Source organism: Panthera pardus, unplaced genomic scaffold (genome assembly GCF_024362965.1).
Source record: "Panthera pardus isolate Hobbes unplaced genomic scaffold, ASM2436296v1 HiC_scaffold_17, whole genome shotgun sequence".
NCBI classification, from domain to species: domain Eukaryota; kingdom Metazoa; phylum Chordata; class Mammalia; order Carnivora; family Felidae; genus Panthera; species Panthera pardus.
The window spans coordinates 97,117,684-97,140,795 of NW_026526732.1; the positions used below are offsets into that span (position 1 = coordinate 97,117,684).

A 23,112-nucleotide genomic window follows, 5' to 3' on the forward strand; every position below is an offset into this window, starting at 1 on the left:
ACACTGAGGAAACCAGTCCTCCAACCTTGCAGTGCTAGTGTGGTTCTCTCTTCTGTGTTCTGTGCATGAGACTTGCTTCCTGGGGTGATTGTTCCTCAATTCCCTCAATAATTCCCTCTCTCTCTCTCTCTCTCTCTCTCTCTCTCTCTCTCTCTCAGAAATGGTATAAGTCTTTTGGGGCTCTTGCAAAGGCCAAAGGTCAGGTTTTTTCCAGAGCTAGTTTCTGCAGTCAGTGGATCTGGCCTTCTTTCCTTTCCACTCCTGGGTGGGGGTGCCCACCCAGTTTCTTTTGCCTCCCACTATAATACAAAGTTGGTACTCTATCTTCCTCTGAGGGGGCTGGTGGGGAATAGTCCAGATCCCAGCCACCACAGCAGCTGAGACTCCCCCTATGGTCCCCCCAGTGGGATTTTCTGATTACGGGAAAAACAAACAGCGCCCAGCCAGCCATTCTGTAGTCTGGGTTTCTGGGGCAACAGCCTTGAGCTTCTTCTGTCTGTTGTGAGATGCTGGCTGGTCTCTTCCAGGCCTTTGAGAGGAGGGGTGGAGCTGGGAAAGGGTAGGAGGAGGGAGGATCTAGGAGGGAGACTGTTCTGGAGCCAAGTGAGAGTGAGCAGGGGTGGCTTGGGGGAGCTGGGACAGACCTAGCTCTCACCGCCTTCCTCAAGTACTAAAAAATGTTTAGTCACTGAGGCCTGACTCCTTGTACCTCCCCTCTTTTCCCCCCACTACATGCAGGTCCGGGGCATGGAGAGGAGGAGATGGTGACTCCACCCTATCTTTGTGCAGAAAGGGAAGATAGGTGAAAAGAGGGTACTGAGAGAAGTTGTTGGGTCTTTGTGGAAAGCCTGGCCCATCAGAACAGGATACCTGTGTTCTGTGCATTTTTGTGGAAGGAAGAGGTGCTTTTGGCTCGAGGGTTTTGATAGTGGTGGCAGAAGTGGATATTTTGCTTTCATTAGTGCAGGAAGGGGTTATGGGAGCAGGACGGATCAGGTGTTTGTCAGGGGGAATGACATTATATAAGCTGAGGAAGACAACTAGGCAGGAAGTCAGGAGAAGTTGGGGAGACTGTCATTGTACCCTGCAGATGGGGAAGGAATGGAAGAATTGGCAGTTCTGGTGGGATGCAGTGGGCAAGTAGCTGCTGATGTTGGTAGACTGCAGACTCTTTGAGGGCAGGAGCCATGTCTTACTCGTAAAATGTTTGTTGAGTTATTTGTGGGGATTGCTGTGAAGTTAGTGGTTATTAATGCACTTGAGACTTCCAAGTTACATACTTAAAAAAATTTCTTTTAATGTTTATTTATTTTTGAGAGAGAGAGACAGAGTGTGAGCAGGGGAGGGGCAGAGAGAGGAGACAGAATCCGAAGCAGGCTCCAGGCTCTGAGCTGTTAGCACAGAGTCTGATGCAGGGCTCGAACCCATAGACCATGAGATCATGACCTGAGCTGAAGTCAGACACTCAACAGACTGAGCTACCCAGGTACCCCTCAAGTTACATACTTTTAAGATATTAATCAAAAACAAAACAAAATTATGAATAGAATAAGCAGCCCTACTATGGAAATGTGCTACTGTATTTAAAATAAATATTGGTAAGTTGCTGTTTTCTACACAAATCATAATAATCATACCTTGGGAGCAGAGACTTGGAGGCCGGTCTTCAAATATCTGTTTAATAATAATGTGGCTAAAATATGAAATTCAGATATATTATGTGTTAAATACACTGCTGATCACCCCCATGTGAAGATAAGATACTGCTGATCACCCCGTGTGAAGATAAGTGGAGGGAATTTGATGCTGTGGAGTTTGAAAACATACCATTAAAAGATTTTGACTCTTAACTTTATTAGACATTTTCACAGTCTGCCCAAAACTCACCCCGTCTTTGAAATTCATCCCTAGTAAGACATGGGATGAGGTTCAGAAATGGTATGAGGCTGTCAGTAGTGTTCATTACCTAGTAATAAAGGAGTTGAAAGTCCAATATTTTTATTTGTTTTTAAGGTCACAAAGATAGAATTGAACATGAAAATGCCTAGAGTCAAAAAGACCATATGGTCTGTGGGATACCTTAATTCATTCATATTTAATAAAAATTTGAGTCCTGGAATAAAATGAAGAAAAGCACATACTGTTGCCTCTAAGGAAGTTTTTGTTCAGTATGATAACTGGATGTGTTGTCAGATACAACACGGTGTGAGAGATTAGCTGTAATGACTATAAGTACCTAATATGAAACGAATCTAGAGGAGAGTCTAACTAGCTTGGACAGAGAGGGAAGGTTCCTGAGAGGCTTCTGGTGGGAAGTGCCACTTGAGGTGAGATTTGAAGAGCTTGATGGAAATAGGGGGAACGGGAACACCACTTCAGAGGGATGGTACCACAAGAATAAAGGTAGGGAGATGTGTTTAAATGGAAACTTTAAGGCAATCTAGAAATCAGAGTTAAGTGCTTAAGAAAAGTGGGAAAATATGATAAATGGAAACTTCAAGTAATATGCGTAGTAAAGCATGGAGTTTGGTAGGGAATAGCAGAAATTATAGAGGAGCTTGTGTGCAATGTTGAGGAGATTGGACTATTTGTGTTGTAAGGGGTGGGGGAATTCTTGGAAGATTTTTCAGCAGTGCAGTGACATAATCAGGTTCACATTTTGGAGAATCTTATTGGTGCTGGTGTCGCATGTCTGACACTTTATGATTTTAAAAGTGCTTTTGCACTTGTTGTAGTTCTCTTATTTTAAAATCTGAGACTGTATACCTTTCCTTTCTCTCACAGGGTCAATGTGAGAATAAGATGACGAAGTGTGAGGAATGGGGCTTTGTAATATCCATTGTATAAATGGCTTTTACATAAGAACAATATAGATCTGCTGTTCTTAGTTACAGGGTTCCCTGTAAGTTGGGTGTTTTAGTATTGAAGTGCCCATAAAGGTACATGGTTTGTTGGTGACAGTGCTGTTTTAAAATAGGGATTTTTGTCCCATGTAAATTCTTTGAAGTGGGAATTGAAGGATCTAAGCAGAGTTAGACTTTGGACTCAGGTAAACTTGGATTTTAATTCTCCCTCTATCATTAGTCAGTTGTATTTTCTTCAGCAATTTCCTGAATTTTTCTCAGCTCCATTTTCTTTATCAAAGGGGGTTATAGCTGTGGTGAGTAAATAAAGTAGTGAATGTAAAACCTTTTGTGAATTCCTGGGCACATGGCAAATGCTGTATAAATGAGTTTGTTGATGGCCAGATGCTCTTAGAAGCAGTTACTACATTATCTCATTTAGTCTCCCAACAACCTTATGAAGTAGGTATAATTATTTTCTCCATTTTCCAGTGCAGAAATCTGCTGAGAGAGGGAGAGACTCTTCCTAAGATTATACAACTAGGAAGCGGTGGATCTATGATCTGAATTTGAACATTCTTGACTCCAGAGGCCAGCCTCTTAACTGCTGTGCTTAACTGCTGCTTCCATATGGAATAGACTATTATTATTAGCAGGTTGACCCAATATTACCATTCCAAGCATGCATGGGGCAAAGGCTGTTTTTACAGAAAAGCCCAAATGCTGCTGCTGTTCATTTTGACTGGTTCCTTAAACAGAGAGTTAAAATCAATTAAGAGAGCACTGACTATATTCACAAAACGGAGTGCTACTGGGTTTCAGTCTTTGATGAAGACTCAGACTGTACCCTCAATGACCCTACTCATTGCGAAGGACACAAAACAGTTTTGAGAGATCTGTGTACCTGTATGGTCTATAAATGGAATGAGTCTCAGGGATCTAATTGCTAACTCTTTCATTTTAAGAAGGTGTCACAAATAACGCATGTGTATTGCTTCATGCACTAATGTGTACATAAACGCATACCAAGTTGCAAGAAAACTAGTGATCCTAAGTGCTTGGTGGGACATGGGCTCAAACTCAGATTATAAGCCAGTGGTCAGGGTAGAAAGGCGAGATACGGTTTTGCTTTGTTTGGAATAACAAAAGTAGGCCAGTTGCTCAGGAGAAGTAAAGATTTCCAGTTATAACTCAAATAAGTCTTTTTCGAGAGCATATAGTTTTTCAATTAGTACTCATTCCCATCTAAGAGTTAATGGAAAATGTTGCAGATTCGCAACACTGAAAGGGAAAGGAAAAAAATATCAAGGACAAAAGGTCAGTATATATGAAGGGAAGAAATAGGGAAGGAAGATGTGGGCAAAGGTGAAGCTGTCATAAGTCAGATGGTCAACAATGAGTTGATTTATCTATTAATAGTAGCTAACACGTATAAAGCCACAACTTTATAGGGTAGGCACTATTATCCCCCCATTTTACTGATGGAGAAGTTCTGAGAGGATAAGGAACTTGGCCACGTCACACAGAAAGGAGGCAGGATGCCATCCAAGGCAGCCTGACTTCAATCAGTACTCTTAAACACATCCATTTACATGGTCTGAGTACCCACTGGTTCCACCAATGGACCCTTAAAACTCACCACTTTAGTATATGACATGCCAAAGTTAAGAGAATTGTATCCATTTTACTCAAATTCAGTGGATACCAGTACTGTGTGGAATGAATAAAGGGTAGCGAGAAGAAGGGAGGGGACACAGTAGCCTGGGGGCGTTGTGAACTGACCTGGCTGTGGCCGCTTCCTAGGAGCCCAGCGGCAGATGCGCCGACAGGCTCTGGGGGGCGGAAGGGAGGGACCGAGGGCTGGTCCGCCGGCTGCGCAAGCGCAGTAGCTTCCAGGCTGTCAGGCCCTGACGCGCAGGGCCACCTGCAGAGGCCGCGCCGCCCCGCCCCCGAGATGTGCCCAGAGCAGGGACCCCCCCCCCCCCCCCCGCCCGGCCCCGTCCCGTGCTGCTACCACTGAGTGACCTGAGTCCCTCTATGCCATAAGCTGGGTTGAAGTGTATTTTCCACTCTCCTCCGCGTCACCCCTTCCCCGGGGAGAACTGCAGACTGCTCAGCGAGGGGCAGAGGGGGTGGGTGGGGGGGTATCCTGCGCTCGTCAGTGACCGCGATCTGCGGCTTTGTTTCCCAGGCACCTGTTGTGGGTCCCAAATAGAAACCTCACCCTTGGGGATCCGGGCTGGCCGGCCAGTGTCCGGGGGTGGGCGTGCTTGGCAGCAAGACCGACCTAGGTGGGCGGGCCGGGGAGGGGGCCACGGGGCGCCCGGCGCTGCCTGGCAGGGAGGGGCCGAGCCGCGCCGGGGTCGGAGCCTAGCCAGCCCGGGCGCTGACCGCCGCGCTTGCCCCCTCCCTTCCGCCCTCCGCCCTCCCCCCTCCCTTTCTCCGGGGGCGCGGGCGAGTGTCTGCGGCGCGGCGGCCAGGAAATGCCGCAGATGCGCCGCGCAGCATCCCGGGCGGAGGCAGCGCGCCAGTCCTCTCGCACCGCCGCCGCGGCCTCGGCCCGGCCCGGAGCAGGCACCCATCGCAGGGCCAGGGTGGCGACCGCGTTGGCCGAAGAGGGTCCCGGCGCCTGCCGCCCTTCGCCTGTCCCCACCGTGCTCCAGGCTCCTCCGCGTGGTGTGGCGCTGCTTGTCGCCGCCCCCGGGCTTGCCGAGATTTGCTGCTGCTGAAACCTGAGAGGGACTCTGGCTCCCCGGAGCAGCGGCTTGGCACCCGCAGCCCGCCAGGGGGCCTGGGCGTTTCCTCTGCCGGCTCCGGCGCCCACCACCCCCTTGCGCCCCGGGCTCTGCGTCTCCGGCTTCAGTGCTCTCCACCAGCGTGCCGCTCCTTCCGCTTTTCCAGTTCCCTAGGCAGCGTCTTGCTGACTCCCGGGGTTAGGAGGGGGAAAGGGGAATTGGCCAGTCATCGCTTAGATAAACTTCGGCATGGCGGGGTACCTCTCGCCAGCTGCTTACCTGTACGTGGAGGAGCAGGAGTACCTCCAGGCCTATGAGGATGTCCTGGAGAGGTACAAAGGTATGTGGTGCCCGGTGCTTGGGCTGCGGGGCTTGGCACGCACCAGCCGGGTAACCGTTATCTTTGCTTAACCAGAGCCACTACGGCTTGGGCATAGGTAAACAGGTGTCTGGACCAGTCTTGGGAACGGACCAGGTCTTTTTGGAAGGGATTCAGTAACCCTGACTCACAGAAGGGTGGTGGGGTGGGCAATGGTCTGGAGACGCCCTTTGATAGGCTGTGGCGTGGGGGGAAGGGGTTTGGGTTCTGAGCACATTGCATTTTTCTTTCCCTTGTAAAAGCTGTTAAGTACTATGCATAATCATAATTCTTCCTGGGAGGGTGGGTACTGATTAATTCTCCATAGAATTACTAAGGCATTGCTGCTCTTGCTTTGCATGGGGTATTGGTTAACCCTATACAAAAGGTTCTGGGGTTCTTAAATAGATGGGCTGTTTCACCATTGAGTGCATCACCAAATCATTTTTCTTAGAACGATTTTATTTGAAAAAAGTTTATGGTTTGTGACTATATACCTGTTCTTATGTGTCATAAAAATTATTTGATTGTGATGGATGAAAGACTTAAGTCAGCGACTCTTGTAAATTTAAATATAAAGCAATATATTTTGAGATTTTTTTTTTGCCTATACTTTATGTTGGGGAAATTCTGTGCCAACCTGATAAATTTTTCATATTTTAGTATTGTTTACTTCCATCTTAAAGTGCACCATCTCCTCTTAAAGGGTCTTTTTGTCTCTGGAAATCATTTTTCAGTGCGTACAGAGACACAGTAAGGAGACTGAAACACTGCACACCCAAGGCTAGCTCACAGAGTCTTAATATATTAATAGTGAATAGTGGTCTGATTCATATCTTGGATTCAAATGGCTTTAGATCTTTCGAATATTGGCTTTGGGCTCAATTTCGGTAATTTGAATGGGCATTATATGGTTAAAAATGGCCCGCATTAATAGTTTTCTATTAGTAGAAAGTAGAAATATAAAATACTGAATTAAATAATTAAATTCCAAATCTCCAAAAATCTCAAAACCCACCCAGTAATATGTTTTATCTCTTTCTAGAATGTGTTTTATTATTGACATTCTTTTAATCCACGTAGAATTTTGTAAACAGCACAATCAGAATTCCTTTGTGCCAAGACTCTATTGTGTATAATACTGCCACTGAGCAAATGCAGTGGTATTTTAGGCGAAAGCACATTGGTAGCATTTATGTCTGTGTACGTGTGTAATATTCTCATGTTTATGTCTTTCTTAATCAGTTGTCTCCAGAACGTTAAAAATGAGAAACATTGCAATATAGACTAGTAAACCTTATTGAAGACACACACCTGTGCTCTTTAAAATCCCAAAGAAAAAAGTTGGAAAGTTCTAAAGCATATACATTTTATACTTTCGAAAAAAATTATAGCCATATGAATTTTTGTCTCATCGAGTTTTGCCTCAGTGATACGTGGCTGTTTTCAGGTGACTTTGAAAACAGTAACTGAAGTGCTGATTAGACTTGTCTTGCAGAAGCAGACATTATTGAAAAGCTTGTTTCTATTTGCCTTTGGAAATAAAAGAAAATTAAAGATCTGAAGGCCATTGCAGTTTTCATGACACTTCATTTAAATTATGACCTAATGATCAGTATTGCACTTAGGCATACACTTTTTCAAACACGTCCAAAATTTCACAGAAAAAAGTGAGGATTGTTTCCTTCATTTTCTTTGTGGTTTTAAAATGCTTAGGTCATCAATTTGTACTTGGCTTTATAGATGTCCTATGTTTCATTTAGTTTTGTAAAGGAAAGTAAGAGTATTGGTTAGTGTATCATATGAAGGACTGGAGACCTGGAAAACTCATTGTTTCCCAATGTGTTTTGAAGCCAGTTATGATTTCCCATCAGTATCCAATACGATGACTTCACTATAGTGCTTATGATCCCAATGACTTGCTGTGGGGGCTGATCTAATCAGGAAAGAATTGTAGGCTTTGAATAGGGAGTGTCAGTTCACTAAACTTTCAAAGTACGGTTGCTCATTTTCTGAAATCATGCATTGTTCAAACATCTCGCATTCCCATTTGAACTTAAGAGAGGTTATTTTGACTTTTATTTCTGACAAAGTTCCTTGGTTACAGAATGAGTTTGCATTCAGCTAGTGTATTATCAGGTTGCCAAGTTATCATATGCCCCAGCTGTTGAATAGGGTAAGTGGTGGAGTCAGCTGGAACAAATTCAAAATTTGTCTGTTGTCAGAAACGTAGAGTTGTAATAATCTATACTGTCAGCAATTATGAGTACTGGGTTTAGGAGCTGAGAGTTTTGTCAGGCTTAGTCCTCAGATGGCCTTGCAAGGACTTCCAACCTAGTCCTTTGTAGAAAACCCAGTAGTGGCAAGTGAGTGAGCCCTAATTACTTACGGTGTGGCCTATTCTAGTGTCTTGCTTTGGTCCGTTACTTCTGAGTAAAAATAGGCAACTGTTTGCTGAATTAGAATAACACAGAGCTATTTGCTGCAGAGAGGAGTGCAGTGCTCTGATTCATATTGTAGTCCTCTTATAAAACATACAGTCAGAATATTCAGGGTATCCAATTAAAAAAACATCACATTACTTCAGCTAACAGCGCAGTCAGGGGGAGTAAAGGCATTTATTTACAAATAAAAAATATTTACTTATTTTTTATGCTAGAAATTGCCCATGTCAGTGGCTTTCTTTAATATTTATTAGCTTATCTACTGTATTTACCATGTAATACAAAACATGTTGAGTAGCTTAGCATAAAAGGACAGAATAATCCCTCTTGGTTTTTTTTTCTGGTCAGTGTAAGGAAACTAATCTGTATACTATTATACTTAATTATATGTTTTTATATTATTAATACTAATTAGCTGTCACTTTAATCCGTGAAATTCTGCTAGGTAGCTCTGTCATTGGAAGCTTTAACTTTCTCAGTGTTGTTACTTTTTGAAAAGGATGTTAAATGTGAAAAATGACATCATTAATATGAACCCAGCAAATCTTATTTTATACAGTTTAGACTTAAAAAGAAGGTAGTTTATTTTGGTGCAGCCAAATGAATGTCTTCCCATTGATCTGGAAATTAATCAATTATCCCCACACAACTGTAAAAAAATGTTTCACTATCATTCTCTTTGAAAACTGCATGCCAGATTTGTTACTTGTAAAAATCGTCTTTGATTACTTAGGAAAAAAAGGAAAAAAATTTTGTTTTTCGTGAAAACTTTGAGTAATTGCTTCAGTCCCTTCTCTCAGGGCTATGTAATTCTGCTTATGTGCTTGGTGACTGAGAATCACTGCACCTGTAGTTTTCATTTCAAGTTCAGTTTTATGGCCTGCATAGATGTGTGGTTGGCAAAAATCCTGTCCTTTTGCTGTGTAAACTACTCTGGTGCCATCTGATTTGAAAGTTGGAGTGTAAAGGTTTCCAGGAACTTTCCTGCCCTTCATATTGTGTAGTCTTTGATGATCTTGCTCAGTGGTTTTCACTTGGATTCCAGGATGCTGCAAAAACTTGATTTCACATTTCACCTGCTCATGCTCTGCTCACAGGTTAATGTAATAGTTGTGTAATAGTGAACTTCAGCTGTGCTGCATCATGATAGTATTATATTGTAGCTAGTTACAACAGTATTAGTCTTGGTTTTTTCTTTTCCTTTAACGAATGAAATAGGCTTAATCTGGTAGTAAGTGTTAGGATTGTATTTGATTGTTTGTAACAGAAAACAGATGATAGTGTTTCTTTGTATCAGGTACTGAGAGGTCATGGTAGGCAGGTAGGCAGACCAGGGTTGAAGGATACCTGGATTTGCCAACAGGACCTGGACTTCTGTATTGCTGCTTAGCCACTTGTGTATCATGTGGTCATTCTGTCATCACAAGATGGCTGCTCCTTTTCTATCCCTTGTGTCTTACTTCCACATGGAGGAAGAAGTGCAAGGACAAAGGACAAAAGGCGCAAACTAGTTGAGTTGGCCTCCTTTTAAAGAGTTTTTTTAGAAGCCCACTTAGCAACTTTCACTAGTATCTCCTTCACAGGAACTATTAAAATGGTCACTGCTATCTGCATAGCAGACTAGGAAAGTACCCGCTTGAACACAGTTGAACTTGTGTTGGTTTAAAGGATAAGTAAAAATGGATTATAGAGTTTGCAACCAGCAGTGTCTGGCACACAGAGGGTAAAGTATCTGCCCTGAAATTCAAAACTTAAAGTTTAGGCACATGTTAACGACCATAACACAATATATTTGACTTTGCTAAAATTTAAGAGAATATCTGAGAGCTCTGCTGAAATCTTTGAGGATTTTCAAAATGACATAGTTGAATGTTTTATAATGTTACAAAATGGATTTGAAAGTAATTTCAAATTGGCCAAATAATTTCTTCATTGCCTCCTACCATAAGGAACACTATCAGTCTAGGAATGTAAGCAGTTATTAGATATTGTTAGTGAATTTAACATTGATCCCAAAATATCAGACTGATGCTCCTTTGGTTTCTTTTGTTTTGACTTAGACTTTTGTAGATTTCTCAACATTTATTTACCCAGGGACTTTTAAAAAAGCTTTATGCTTTTGAAAGTTTTTTTATTTGAGCAATGTGGAGATGCTTTTATCTGGCTCAGTGGTGATGTTTTAGGTAATAAATGACATGTAAGGAGAGGCAGTGGGAACAATTTATTGTCTTACAGTTAATCTGTAGCCAGGCAAAGAAACTTCAGTGTTTCTGCGTTTGGGTCATGTGTGCCCAGGAGCCTGGCTCTGGAGAGCTGGACTGTTTGACCAAAGCGTCTTCACGAAATTGAAGATTGTAAAAACATCCGAAGCTATAGAGGTGACAGAAAGATGGAGAGTATCGAGGCTGTTGGGTGTTCCTTTCTGTTTTAGCTCTACAACTGAGTATAAAAATGTGTAAGATTATCTGACCGTTTGTCTTATGAACGAATTGAGTGAGAGGATTTGTAGTTTAGAATATTTAGTATTTCTTATTAATTAAAAAGAAACTTGGGTGCTTCTGTTACATGGGACTTTTCTTTTGAAAAGAAAGGCTTTTGTGTCCATTTCTCAGCTCTTAGTAAACTAGGAAATCACATACTACTTACAAAAAGGAATTTCAGGCAGCTATCTGCTGAAATACATCATTATTTCTATAACAGATCAAATAAGGATTTATTTATTTTTTGGTTTATTTCTTTTTTTATTAAAAAAATTTTTTTAAACGTTCACTTTTGAGAGACAGAGTGTGAGTGGGGGGAGGGGCAGAGACACAGAATCTGAAGCAGGCTCCAGGCTCTGAGCTGTCAGCGCAGAGCCTGACATGGGGCTCGAACTCACGATCTGAACTGAAGTCGGATGCTTAACTGACTGAGCCATCCAGGTGCCCCATTTGTTAGTTTATTTCTTTAATGCGATTTTATTTGCTGTTATTTTTCAACCTACTATTATCTCTTTCAGAAGAGGAAGCAAATAATTCTGCTTGCGTTGGATGTTGTACTTATGGTCGAAAGGGATTTTACTCTGTGAGGTGAAGGTACCAGGGAGGAAAGCTCCAAGAGGAAAGACTAGTGTGACCATTCCATTTCATTACTATAACCATAGAATCCATTTTGAGCATTTGGCTAAAGTGCACAATAAGTTTTTGAGATGCAAGTGTGTAGAGGTTGTAGGAAAATGGAAGTGGGTGAATATGGAGGGTTATGTTGGGGCAGATCGAAAGGGTGTTGAATGCCTCACTGAGGCTCAGGTTTGGGCTTTATTCTGTAGGTAGGGAAGGGAACCCTAATGATCTTCAGTAGAATGCTACCAGTGAGAATAGCTTTTAGAGAGATAACTTTGGTGACAGTAGGGAGACAGGCCGCTGTATAATTATGGTGGTTGGAATGGAAGGCTGATTCAAGAGAAATTATAGAAGTTGACAGGATGGCTGACTGGTTGGTTCTGTGTATGGGACTGGGAAGGGGTGCAGCAACTTTCATTGTTGAAGTTACATTTGAAGAAGCCTGGAGCGTTTTCTTTTTAATTTTTGTAAAAAAAATGTGTAGTGTGTTAATTAGAAAGTATCTTTTTGAAACAATTTTTTTTTTAAAGTTTATTTATCTTGAGAGAGAAGAGTGTGAGTGAGTGGCGGAGGGGCAGAGGGAGAAAGAGAGAGAGAGAGAGAGAGAGAGAGAGAGAGAGAGAGAGAATATCCCGAGCAGGGTCCATGTGTGGACAGTATAAAGCACCATGCAGGGCTCGATCCCATGACCCTGGGATCATGACCTGAGCTGAAATCAAGAATTGGTTGCTTAACCAACTGAGCCACCTGGGTGCCCCTGAAACAATTAAAAAAAAATGTTCGTTTGTTTTTGAGAGAGAGTGAGACTGCAAGGGAGGGTCAGAGAGGGAGACAGAGGGCCTGAAAGCGAGTTCTGCACTGAGAGCAGAGAGCCCGATGCAGGGGCTCTAACTCATGAAACTGTGAGATCCTGACCTGAACTGAAGTTGGATGCTTAATCGACTGAGTCACCCAGGTGACCCAAAACAAATTTTTAATATAAATGATTATTAGACCTTCTTTGGTAATGAAATGGTATGAATGCTGTTTTGCTTGACTTTGGGAATACAGCAAGTAGTGTGACCTAGAAAACTGGAATGTTCCATTTAATATAGGGCTCCTGAAGTAATGGCTTATCAATCTTGTTGGAATACTCTGAGCAGGATTTGTAGTATCTTAGAGCAGTGAATTTGTTTTCTTTAAGCAAATAAAATTACTGGTTTAAGATCCTTTGTAGAAATAACTGTAAGTTATTAAAAACAAATCTTTCAATATATTTCAGTAATTTGTAGTGTTTGGTTTTATTTCAAAAAGTCTTTTTTTTCCCTCCTATGTAAACTTCAGATTTGTAGTCAGTTTTGTTTGGTATATAAGAAGTGCAGTAGTTACATGATCTTGTAAGTTCTAAGCCATCCTTTAATTTATGGGTGAAGCTTTTAATTTCTAACTGAAAATAGTAAAAACAATAGCTACCATTTATATGCTTACCTACTTATATGCCAGACAGTGCTGGGTATTGCAAATGAATTATATATGTATAATTTCTAATTCTCATAACTCTTTCATCTTCGCTGCAACTACTGCCATTTTGCCCATATGGAAATGGAGGCTTAGAGAAGTTAATTTTCCTAAGATCACATTGCTGTAAATGGTGGCCATGGCATTTGAACATAAAGTGTATATTTGACATACTATATATTTTGAGTTTCATTCCATTGGTAAATGTTGCAGAAGTTGTTTTTGTGAAAAAATTTTTATTAGGATTGTGATTTTGATTAATACTACAACTGCTTGGGATGTGTTAAATGGATGCATGACATTAAAATTAATAGCTTAAAAATTGATAGAGATTTATTTCAATTCAAGTGTTAAATAGACTTTGGAGATTGAACTGTTATATATCTTAGCTGGATTATAAATTCCAATTATTAGATATCCATGAAAGGAAAATAAAATTTTAAGATGAGCATTTTCAGTGTATATTTAGGTTGAGATTTTGAGAAGAATTAAGTTTTGTAAATGTCACCAATGAATGTGGCCGCTTTGATACATGCCTGAAATGTTTCCTGGAAAGAATCGTCAAAGCGAATTGACAAAGTCTTGATTTTTCTCTAGTGGGTGAAAATATTTCCCAGTGAATCCTGGTATTAAAGACATTTTACAAAGATACTATTGTCTCGGTGAATTAAAACATGCCCTTATTTGCAGTGTTACAGTTCTCCATGCTGGCCATGCCAGTGTGACTGTATGCATTCTTGATTCTTGACATGGAATACTACTACTTGGTGGCTTATTTTGTCCTACCTTTATTAACCTGGTGAGGTCTGATGCATCAAGTCTACCTCACTGGCTCAGTGAAGGTGGGATAAAGTAGTACATATGAAGTATTCTGAGCAGCAGAGATTACATAGATGACTCAAGTCCTCTGGCTCCTCCTAGGCCAGTAGCTTTTATTTTATTTTATTTTATTTTGAGTGAATAGACTACTTTGAAAGTACTTTTAATTCATAGAAAAATTGGGCAGAAAGTACAGAGAGTTCCCATATACTCCTTCCTTGCCCCTTACTGTTTCCCCTTTTGATATCTTGCATTGGTGTGGTACTTTTGTTATAATTGATAAACCAATATTGATGTATTATTATTAAGATCCATAGTTTAGATTAGGGTTCACTAATGCATGTATCATGTGTCTACCATTACAGTATCATACAGAATTGTTTCACTGCCCCCAAATACTCTGCATTCTACCTATTCATCCTCCTTCATCCCTGAATCTCTGGCAGCTACTGATCTTTTTAGTCTTCATAGTTTGCCTTTTCTAGAAGTTCTCTAGTTGGAATCATGTAGTTTGTAGCCTTTTCACAGTGGATTCTTTCACTTGGTAATAGGCAATTAAGGTTCCTCCATGTCCCTTCATGGCTTAATAGCTCATTTCTTTTTATTGCTGACTAATATTCCATTATTTGGATGTACCGCAGTTTATCCACTCATCTATTGAGGACATCTTTCTTGCTTTCAGCTTTTGTCAGTTATGAATAAAACTGCTATAAACATTTGTGAGCCGGGTTTTATATGGACAGAAGTTTCCAACTCATTTGGGTAAATTCCTAGGAGTACAGCTATTGGATCGTATGGTAAGGCTTTGTTATCTTGTAATAAACTGCTAAACGGTCTTCCAAAGTGGCTGTAGCCTTTTACATTTCCACCAGCAATGAATGAGTGTTCCTGTTGCGCCGCATCCTCGCCAGCATTTGGTGTTGTCAGTGTTTTGGATTTTAATCATTCTAAAAGGTGTGAAATGGTTTTGAATTGTTTTAATTTGCAGTTCCCTAATGACATATGATGTGGAACATCTTTTCATATGGTTATTTGCCATCTTTACTGTTTTGGTGTGGTGTCTATTCGGGCCTTTTGCCCACTTTTTAATTGGATTGTTTGTCTTATTGTTGAGTTTTAAGAATTCTTTGTATGTTTTATATAATGGTCTTTTAGTAGATACGTGTTTTGCAAATGGCTAATGACTTTTTATACAGTTGCCTCCTTTTGACACTTATAAACCATTGCATATTATAGATATTATTTAAATAAATAAGGCCCTGATTATTTCCTTTCATACGGTCATGTTGTTTTTAACTACCATTTTGTTTTGGGTACATGCATTAAATATTGTAGCTACTTCAGAGGATTGCATGTGGTGTCTCAGAGTTCAGCTATCTGACAGTTTGCTCAGTTATCTGCATATGCTGCTGCTACGATTCAGGTATCCAGTTGGCAGCTATGATGCTTTATAGCACTTGAGTCTAAAATTAGTTGAACTGTTCTATTTTAAGGATAAACTGCAGTTAGTAGTCCATGTCCTGCAAAACATATGAAAGTTCAGCTCTTAGGATATTGGATTACTTATTTAAAATGTGATCAGAAGTAGGGTTACATAGATAATTGTTAGCTTTAGTTGTTTAGCAAGTTTTTGTTGTGGCGATTTGATTATAGCCTGGGTGTAAAGCTATATGTATGTAATATCTAAGAACACATAGTTTTACTCTTGTCCCTTAAACTGAAGACAGTGCCTTTAACTCAGTGATCATGTTTGAGTTTTAAAATCATGTGAGTTAAGAGGTAGAACAAGATTACCTGATTTTTCTTTCAGCGTATTTTAGAAGAGCCACAGGCTGTGAACATTGATGAATGCTGGAACACCATCGACTACCTTTGCTAGGGGAAAGAGGTGAATGATAAAAGAAATATTTGGTGGTTCATTTTATGATCTTCCCCACCCCCCTGACCAAAGTTTGTTTGTTTCTTTGTTTATTTATTTATTTATTTTGAGAGAGACAGACAGAGAGACAGAGCAGGGGAGGCACGGAGAGAGAGGAAGAGGGAGAGAATCCCAAGCAGACTCCATGGAGTCAGCGCAGAGACCAATGTGGGGCTCGAACTCACAAACAGTGAGATCAAGACCTGAGCCGAAATCAAGAGTTGGATGCTTAACCGACTGAGCCACCCAGGCATGGCTGGAATATGTGGTTTAATTCTAAATATTTGTTGATCATATGCTTTAAAAATGTATAGAGGAACTAGGGTCTGCAGAAGGAAGAGGAACATAGGACTACAGGACTGTAGCCTCCCAAAGACACAGTTTTGGTGAGGAAGGTGGACCAGCTCTATGCATTATAAGTGAGTGCCACAAAAGAGGAGTAATGTGAACATTCCAGGGTTTTACTAGCCGAGTTGGCTATTTGAGGAAAGCAGAATTTCAGTAAGGGGAGGAGACTTGGTGTTGTTTGTGAGGGGTGGATGGCATCAGCACAGGGCTTTCTCCACCGTACCATTTCATCTGGGCAGTGTGACCTGGTATTTCATTCACTCTGCAATTGTAGGAAAATATTATCAGAATGATTCAATCAATACTTAAATTTTTTTTTTTTACATTTATTTATTTTTGAGAGACAGAGTGAGACAGAGCATGAGCAGGGGAGGGCAGAGAGAGAAGGAGACACAGAATCGGAAGCAGCCTCTAGGTTCTGAGCAAGCAGCACAGAACCTGATGCGGGGCTTGAACCCCTGAACCGTGATATCATGACCTGAGCTGAAGTCAGACGGTCATCCGACTGAGCCACTCAGGTGCCCCTGTTTAATCAATACTTTAAACCACACATTTCATTTTTAGGTATCAGTGTTAAGTCAAAAATTTTATCTTCTATTTTTAAGGACTCTACTAATATCACACATATTATCAAATCTAAGGACTTAGTAGTGAGAAATAATTCTAAGGTGTGGCTCAGCAAATGTAAAGGTTGAATGAGATACTCTTAACATGGTTTAGGAAACTATGAATTAGGCTGATGATCATAATAACTATAGTACCTTATGTGTTTGTCATATCTTTATGTGTTTGATATAATATTCATATAACAATTCTCTCAGACAAGTAACATAAAAGCCAGTGCCCTTATTTTATAGCCAAGGAAAACAGGTTCCTATGATTGCATTGATTCAGTGGCTGACTGGAGACTAGAATCTTGATTCTCTGATAGCTGGTCAGGAAGAGCACTCTACTATAGACAATTATGGCCCATCTTTATATACAAAGTAATTATTAATAATATAGATTATGAGTAATGTATCTGATAAGAGGTGAATATTCTTTGAGTGAATAGCCATTGAATATGTGTTGGGATTGGACATGTCCATGTTTAGGAAGGAGAGAAGTATGGTTTACTTCTTTTTTTTTTTTTTAAAGTTTATTTTGAAAGAGAAAGAAAGTGTGAGTGGGGGATGGGCAGAGAGAGAGAGAGAGACAGACAGACAGAGAATCCCAAGCGGACTCTGCACTGTTATCATGGAGCCTGATGTGGGGTTTGAACCATGGGATGATGACTTGAGCTGAAGTTGTATGTTTAACAGACTGAGCCACCCAGGCACCCTGGTTTACTTTTTATGTAATGTAGATTTGGGCTCTCCATAATCCATAAGCTTTTATTTTTAACATGGTTTTGGTCTATCCATAATCCATCAATTTTAGTGATAAATTCTATTCCTGACTGTTGAGGATTTAGTTACTTGAGGGAAAAATTCTGTTATCCTTTATTTCCATCGTTAACAGAAGCAACTCTTAAAATTACAGGGTTTAACATTTAGGCGGAAAAACTGTCCTATTCACTAAAGGGTGTAATTTCTGTATTACTCAGTGGAAAAGGAAGAACTGTGTAAGTACTTGGGGGAATGTGAGAAGAAAAATCTGATACAAACTCGCTAACATTTTTTGAAAATAAGGAAATATACAAAATATGAATAAAAATAATATGTAGTTCTGTTATCCAAATATGTAATGTTCTGACATATTTCTTTTTTTTTTTTTTCATTTCTCTTTTCTCCTTAATATAGAATATTTAAGAATTTGGGCCACTGTGTGTAAAGCTCTGTATCCTGCTTATTCACTTAATATATCATGGCATTTTCTAATGCCATTAAATATTATTTCAAAACATTTTTAATGACTGATTTGTGTATTCCATTATGTAGTGGGATAAACAGTGTCATGAAAGCAGTTTTGTATCCTGGTGGATTTTGGTTAATATTATTGCAGTGATATCTTTTGACCTAATTACAAACTTCAGAAATAAAAGTTTTCAAGATAATAAAGAAATCATAGATTATATAAGCCACTTAACAATGAACTACTTCTAAGGAAGTGCCTAATTCATGATTGAGTGGATTCTTGAGTTTTATATCTAACTTAAAAATTCTAATTTCTCTGAGTTTTAGAAATTCAACAATAAAGAAAGCAATGACTAATAATCAGGTTTCCATTCCTGAATCTTATGATAACTAACTAGATTTGGATGGGTTTATAAATTAAAATAAATGATTGCCAAGGTTTCTTATCATCCTATAATACTTGCTTTAATGAATTGATACATCATTTATTCATTTAGAAAATACTTATTCTGTGTTTTTGTGTGCCAACAAGTATGTTAGATCCTTAAGTGATAGATACAAGAAAGTTAGTGATCTTTTATGTTTTTGTTGAGTTGTGAATGTTTCACTTTATACTGGTATGATCTGTCCATTTATCCTTGACATCACTTTCTGACATATTTTCCATTTATTGTTTATGGCATCTGTCTCATTTTTAATTTTTGAAATGATTACCATATTCATGATTTTTATTTTTTTCAGAAACTATTACTGATTCTTTTTGAAACTTTTTTTTTTAAAGTAGGCACCAAGCCCAATGTGGGGCTTGAACTCACAACCCCAAGATTAAGAGTTGCATACTCTACTGACTGAGCCGGCCAGGCACCCCTGAAAACCTTTTTCAAATGCCTTCAGGGTTTTTGATATAGTTTGAAAATCATTGATTGCATGTGTATTTCATTTCCTTGTGCTTAGTCTTCAAGACTGTATTGTTTATTAATGGTACTGAATTAAGCAGTGCTTTGGAGGGTTAGGTTTATCTGTAACACTGATTGGCGTAGAACTTTGGAAGAAATTCATATTTTTAAAAGTTTTTTCATTCTCATCACATGCATTAATGATATGTAAACTTGGTGACTTCAGATGTGTGCAAATGAGCTCTTTTTAGAAGTTTTAAGATTGTCATCCATTCTGTCACTATGCACTGTTCTTACATGTCTAGGTCTGTGTTTCTTTTGGGTTTACTTAAATGATAACCATACATGATTTTGAGGAAAGGCCTAAAGTGTTGTTTCCTTCGAGCTTCCTTCTCCATCTCTGGTTGAACTGAAGATTTCTTTCATGGTACTTAGTGTTCTTTAGTAATGAATAGTTACTGGCTGGCCTTTTTTTGAGTCTGAGATGGAGCTACAGCCCCAGGACCATGGATTGTCATGTTTAGTTTTGAAGCGCCTTCATTCTGGGGGATTGCTCATGCTCATGCTTTTTAGATTTGTTTTTCCCTTCCATTGTTCTCCCCTACCTCCCAAAGGAACAGAGCTATTGGAGACTTCTGTATCTAACCCTGACTGTACTTTCCTACCTGCCTGCCTTTGAGAAGTACATGGCTTATGGTTGATGTATGGAAAAGATAGAAACATTGAGTGTGCTCACTTTCTGTCCTTTCATTTTACACTCGAGAAAACTGAAGTCCAGGGAAGTGGGACCAGCAAAGGGTAAAGCGAGATCTAATTTGGGGTCTCCTGATTTCTGGTTCTCCACATTGCTTGGTCTCCTTCTTTACTTGCTGGCAGATAGAAGGGATGCTTTCCTTGGGTATATCTAAGTCACTTAATGAAAAAGCCATGGCTGGCTAGGGAATTAGTAAGGAAATGAGTGGAGAAAGTCAGGCAATAGCAGAAGTCGTAATGACCGTGTTATTCTAGACATGCAGCAAGAAGAATGCTGTTTTCAGTGATGGATTTGATGTGTTTTTTTTTTAAGTTTTTATTTAAGTAATCTCTACATCCAGTGTGGGGCTCGAACTCACAACCCCGAGATCAAGAGTCACCTGCTCCATGAACTGAGCCAACCAGGTGTCCCTGATGTTTGTATATTTTAGGGTCCCGTGTTAGGTCAGTAATGCAGCAGGCTCATCAGTGTTCTGGGGCTCTAAGAAATAGATTGGGCTTAATATAAATTGGAATTATAATATGCAATTAAAATATTCCTCCATGTTGAAAGGTCCAGTGACAATTTGGCTGCAGCTTTTTGATCAGCATGTAGATTTGGCTGTTTCCTAGTTAACTATCAGATGCAGGCTCCAGGAAGGTGGTATGTGGGCCACTGAGCACACCCATACTTTACCCCTTCCCTGTGGCCTGCATTCTGAGGATTGGGTGGAATCATACCCTTCCCTTCTGCTGTGGATCAGGACTGAAGAGGAGAATATGATGGTATGTGGCCTGAATTCTAATACATTTAGAAGGTAGGTAGGAGTGGCAGTGGAAGGAATGGGAAGTTTGCTCACAACTCAAATAGGCCTGTGGTGTGTGTGTGAGGCAGGGCTGTGGAGAGGGAAAGAGTAGAGAAAAAAGGAGAGGGAGGTTAGCTCTTGGTATTTCTAGGAAGTTGGGAGATAGGGGTTTTTAGATGAATGGTGGCCTGACTCCATTCCTCATCTTTTACCCCCAACTCCTTCCCTGCTCGTATGCATTTCTTCTGAGGGTCCCAGTCTCCTCAGTTCCTTGTATGATAACAGCAGGTAAGTATATGGTTGGGAAGGATGTGATTTGGAAAGTGTATTTCCAATAGGAACACCCCTATTGTATGTATTTATGAAACTTTTAGAAAATAGATCCAATGTTATATATTTTAATTATTCTAGATTAACTACAAAGTGTCAGTATATATTATACATCAATAATTTTGTTTACTGTTTTTTAAATTAAAAATATATCTCATCTTTATTTAAACAGCATTTTTAAGAGAAAATGTGTTATAAGTTGGTTGTTTGGAACTTATAAGTAAATTTCTATAGCCCTGCTCATTGGTTAACTGAAGATAACTGGCAGATTTTTGACAGTGGGCAAGTCTGTGGAGAAGTTTAAGGATTTTAGAAAACAAGAAATACTATATATTTTTAAAGTTAGTAATGACTTGGACTCCTGTCATCATCTTCCAAAAGCATTTAGCATAGTGTAATGTCCAGTACTAGCAAGAATGTAGGAAAACACTACTCTCATGCATGCTTATAACGTGATTTTCTGCCATCTTTGGGGAGGGGAGGTTGCTGCTGAAGACACATTTACTCTTTGACCCACCACAATTTTAGGATCTTTGTAGCAGGTAAAACTCAAGATATTGAATATGACATTATTTATGATAGCAAAATACTGAAAACAACCTGAATGACTCTCAGTAGGGGATAGTTGAATAAAATTTGATATTTCTATGTTAAACTAATAAAGAATATGAGTGAGGTCTCTAAGTATTTCCCTGTAACATTTCTCTGATATATTTTTAAAGAAAATTAAAAGACAGAAGACTGATACGTATGGCATTTTTATGAAAAAAAATCTGTATTAAAACATAGAACTATAAAAGATAGGAACCAAACTGTTAAAAATAGTCAACTCCAAGGGGTGAGATTTTATTTTTCAGTCTCTGTAGTTAACAATTGAAAAAAGTATCTGTTACTTCTGTAATAAATATAAATACCACCACAAATAAAGTGGAAAGTTTAAAAGAAGAAAATTATTAAATATTTGCTTGTATATGATGAAACAGTGCTGGTTTTTGAGAAAAGATTCATCCATGGGATCTTGAGAGGTATAATTTATAAGCAACATTGTGGGTATTAAGTGACATTGCCTTAATAGACCATCTGGCACTTTCATAAACAATTTACAGACTTATGGTTTGTGTGGTTGTTTATGGCTGAGGTGGTTCATTATGACCTCAGCTATCATTTTCATCATTTGATTTGATTGTACACTTGCAGGCTGTCTTCTTAGGCAGAATCCACTGGGGCGAGAAGGCCCTGACTTGAGTAGGGCAGAGAAATGTAATAATGGTCTCTAAGAAGTGGGGTCCTTAGCCAGAGTTCCTGTTTGTTTTTAATCTCATTTAGTTTTTCATTCATTTATTTAATAATATTGGGTGCCCATGATATACACAAAGATGAAAAGGGTGATGTTGCTTTCCTTAGGAAATCTCAGTCTATAAGGGAAAACCAGCAAGATGAATTCTGGAACAATTAAGATGCAATATATTCAGTAGGAAAAAGTATCTTATGAGGAACTTTGTATGCTCTTTACTTGGTGAAGCTAGTATGTCCTATATTCCTTAGCTTGTTTCATCTAGTTTTATTTCTCTAACAAGTAGGAATAAAGAAGTTATGGTAGAGCCCCATTATAGCACAGTTTCTTTTTCTTTGGATTGGAATATAAGCTAACCCCATCGTTATAATATACTTACTCTAGTACCTGATAGTAAACAATGATATGGAAATACAATGGGGAGATTAAGGAAAACAAAATGCATATTTGTTTATAAGGTCATCAAATAAGGAAATATTGAAAACTCTTGAGGTTTGCAAAACTAAGTGGGGAAACTGTGGAAAATATTTTTTTTAATTTAAGTCTTTTAAATCTTTCCAGTGCTTATCATGATATTTGGCGTATTTTAGATACTCACTAATTATTTTGTTTTTTAAATTGTTGAATGAATGAATTTCCACTGAGGGTTTTGACCTTAAAATTTTCCATATTTAGTTTCTTAACCTAACTAACTAGAGTTACTAGCTTCAGGTTTATTACTCTTTTCTTTTACAGTGTCTCATTTACTGTTAATCCAACCAAGTGTATTTTTTATCTCTATTAAGTTCAGTTTGGGTCTTTTTAAATTTCTTCTGTGTCTTCTCTTAATATGCTTTCCTCTATCTTTTTTAACATATGAAGTGTATTAATAGCTATTTTAATATCTTTGTCTACTACTTCTGTTATTTGTTCTGGATCTGTTTCTTTGATTACTTTTCCTCATTATAGGTTTTACTTCCCAGCTTTCTTACATGCCTGGTAATTTTTTATATAGATGCCAATTTATTTTTTTTTCTTTTTACAAAGTGTTTGTTTATTTTGAGAGAATGAGAGTGCAAGTGGGGGAGGGGCAGAGAGAGAGGGAGAGAAAGAATCCCAGGCAGGCTTCCTTCTGTCAGTGCAGAGCCTGACACAGGGCTTGATCTTACAAACTGTG

At 39.4% G+C, this 23,112-nt stretch overlaps 1 protein-coding gene across 25 annotated transcripts in view; it reads left to right on the top strand.

Annotated features, from left to right (window-relative positions):
• The window catches only part of DST (dystonin), a 491,438-nt gene that overhangs the window by 124,081 nt on the left and 344,245 nt on the right, over positions 1-23,112 (top strand). For 4 of the 25 annotated variants that reach the window (XM_019457479.2, XM_019457481.2, XM_019457482.2 and 1 more), the window contains exon 1: positions 5,728-5,918. The exons of 18 other annotated variants lie outside the window; for them this stretch is intronic. In XM_019457479.2, coding sequence (XP_019313024.2) covers positions 5,828-5,918 — 91 coding nt within the window. In that variant the 5' untranslated portion in view covers positions 5,728-5,827. Of the gene's footprint in view, positions 1-5,727; positions 5,919-23,112 lie in introns of those variants that run through there. 3 more of the 25 variants (XM_019457489.2, XM_053904786.1, XM_053904787.1) reach the window with 1 other exon arrangement.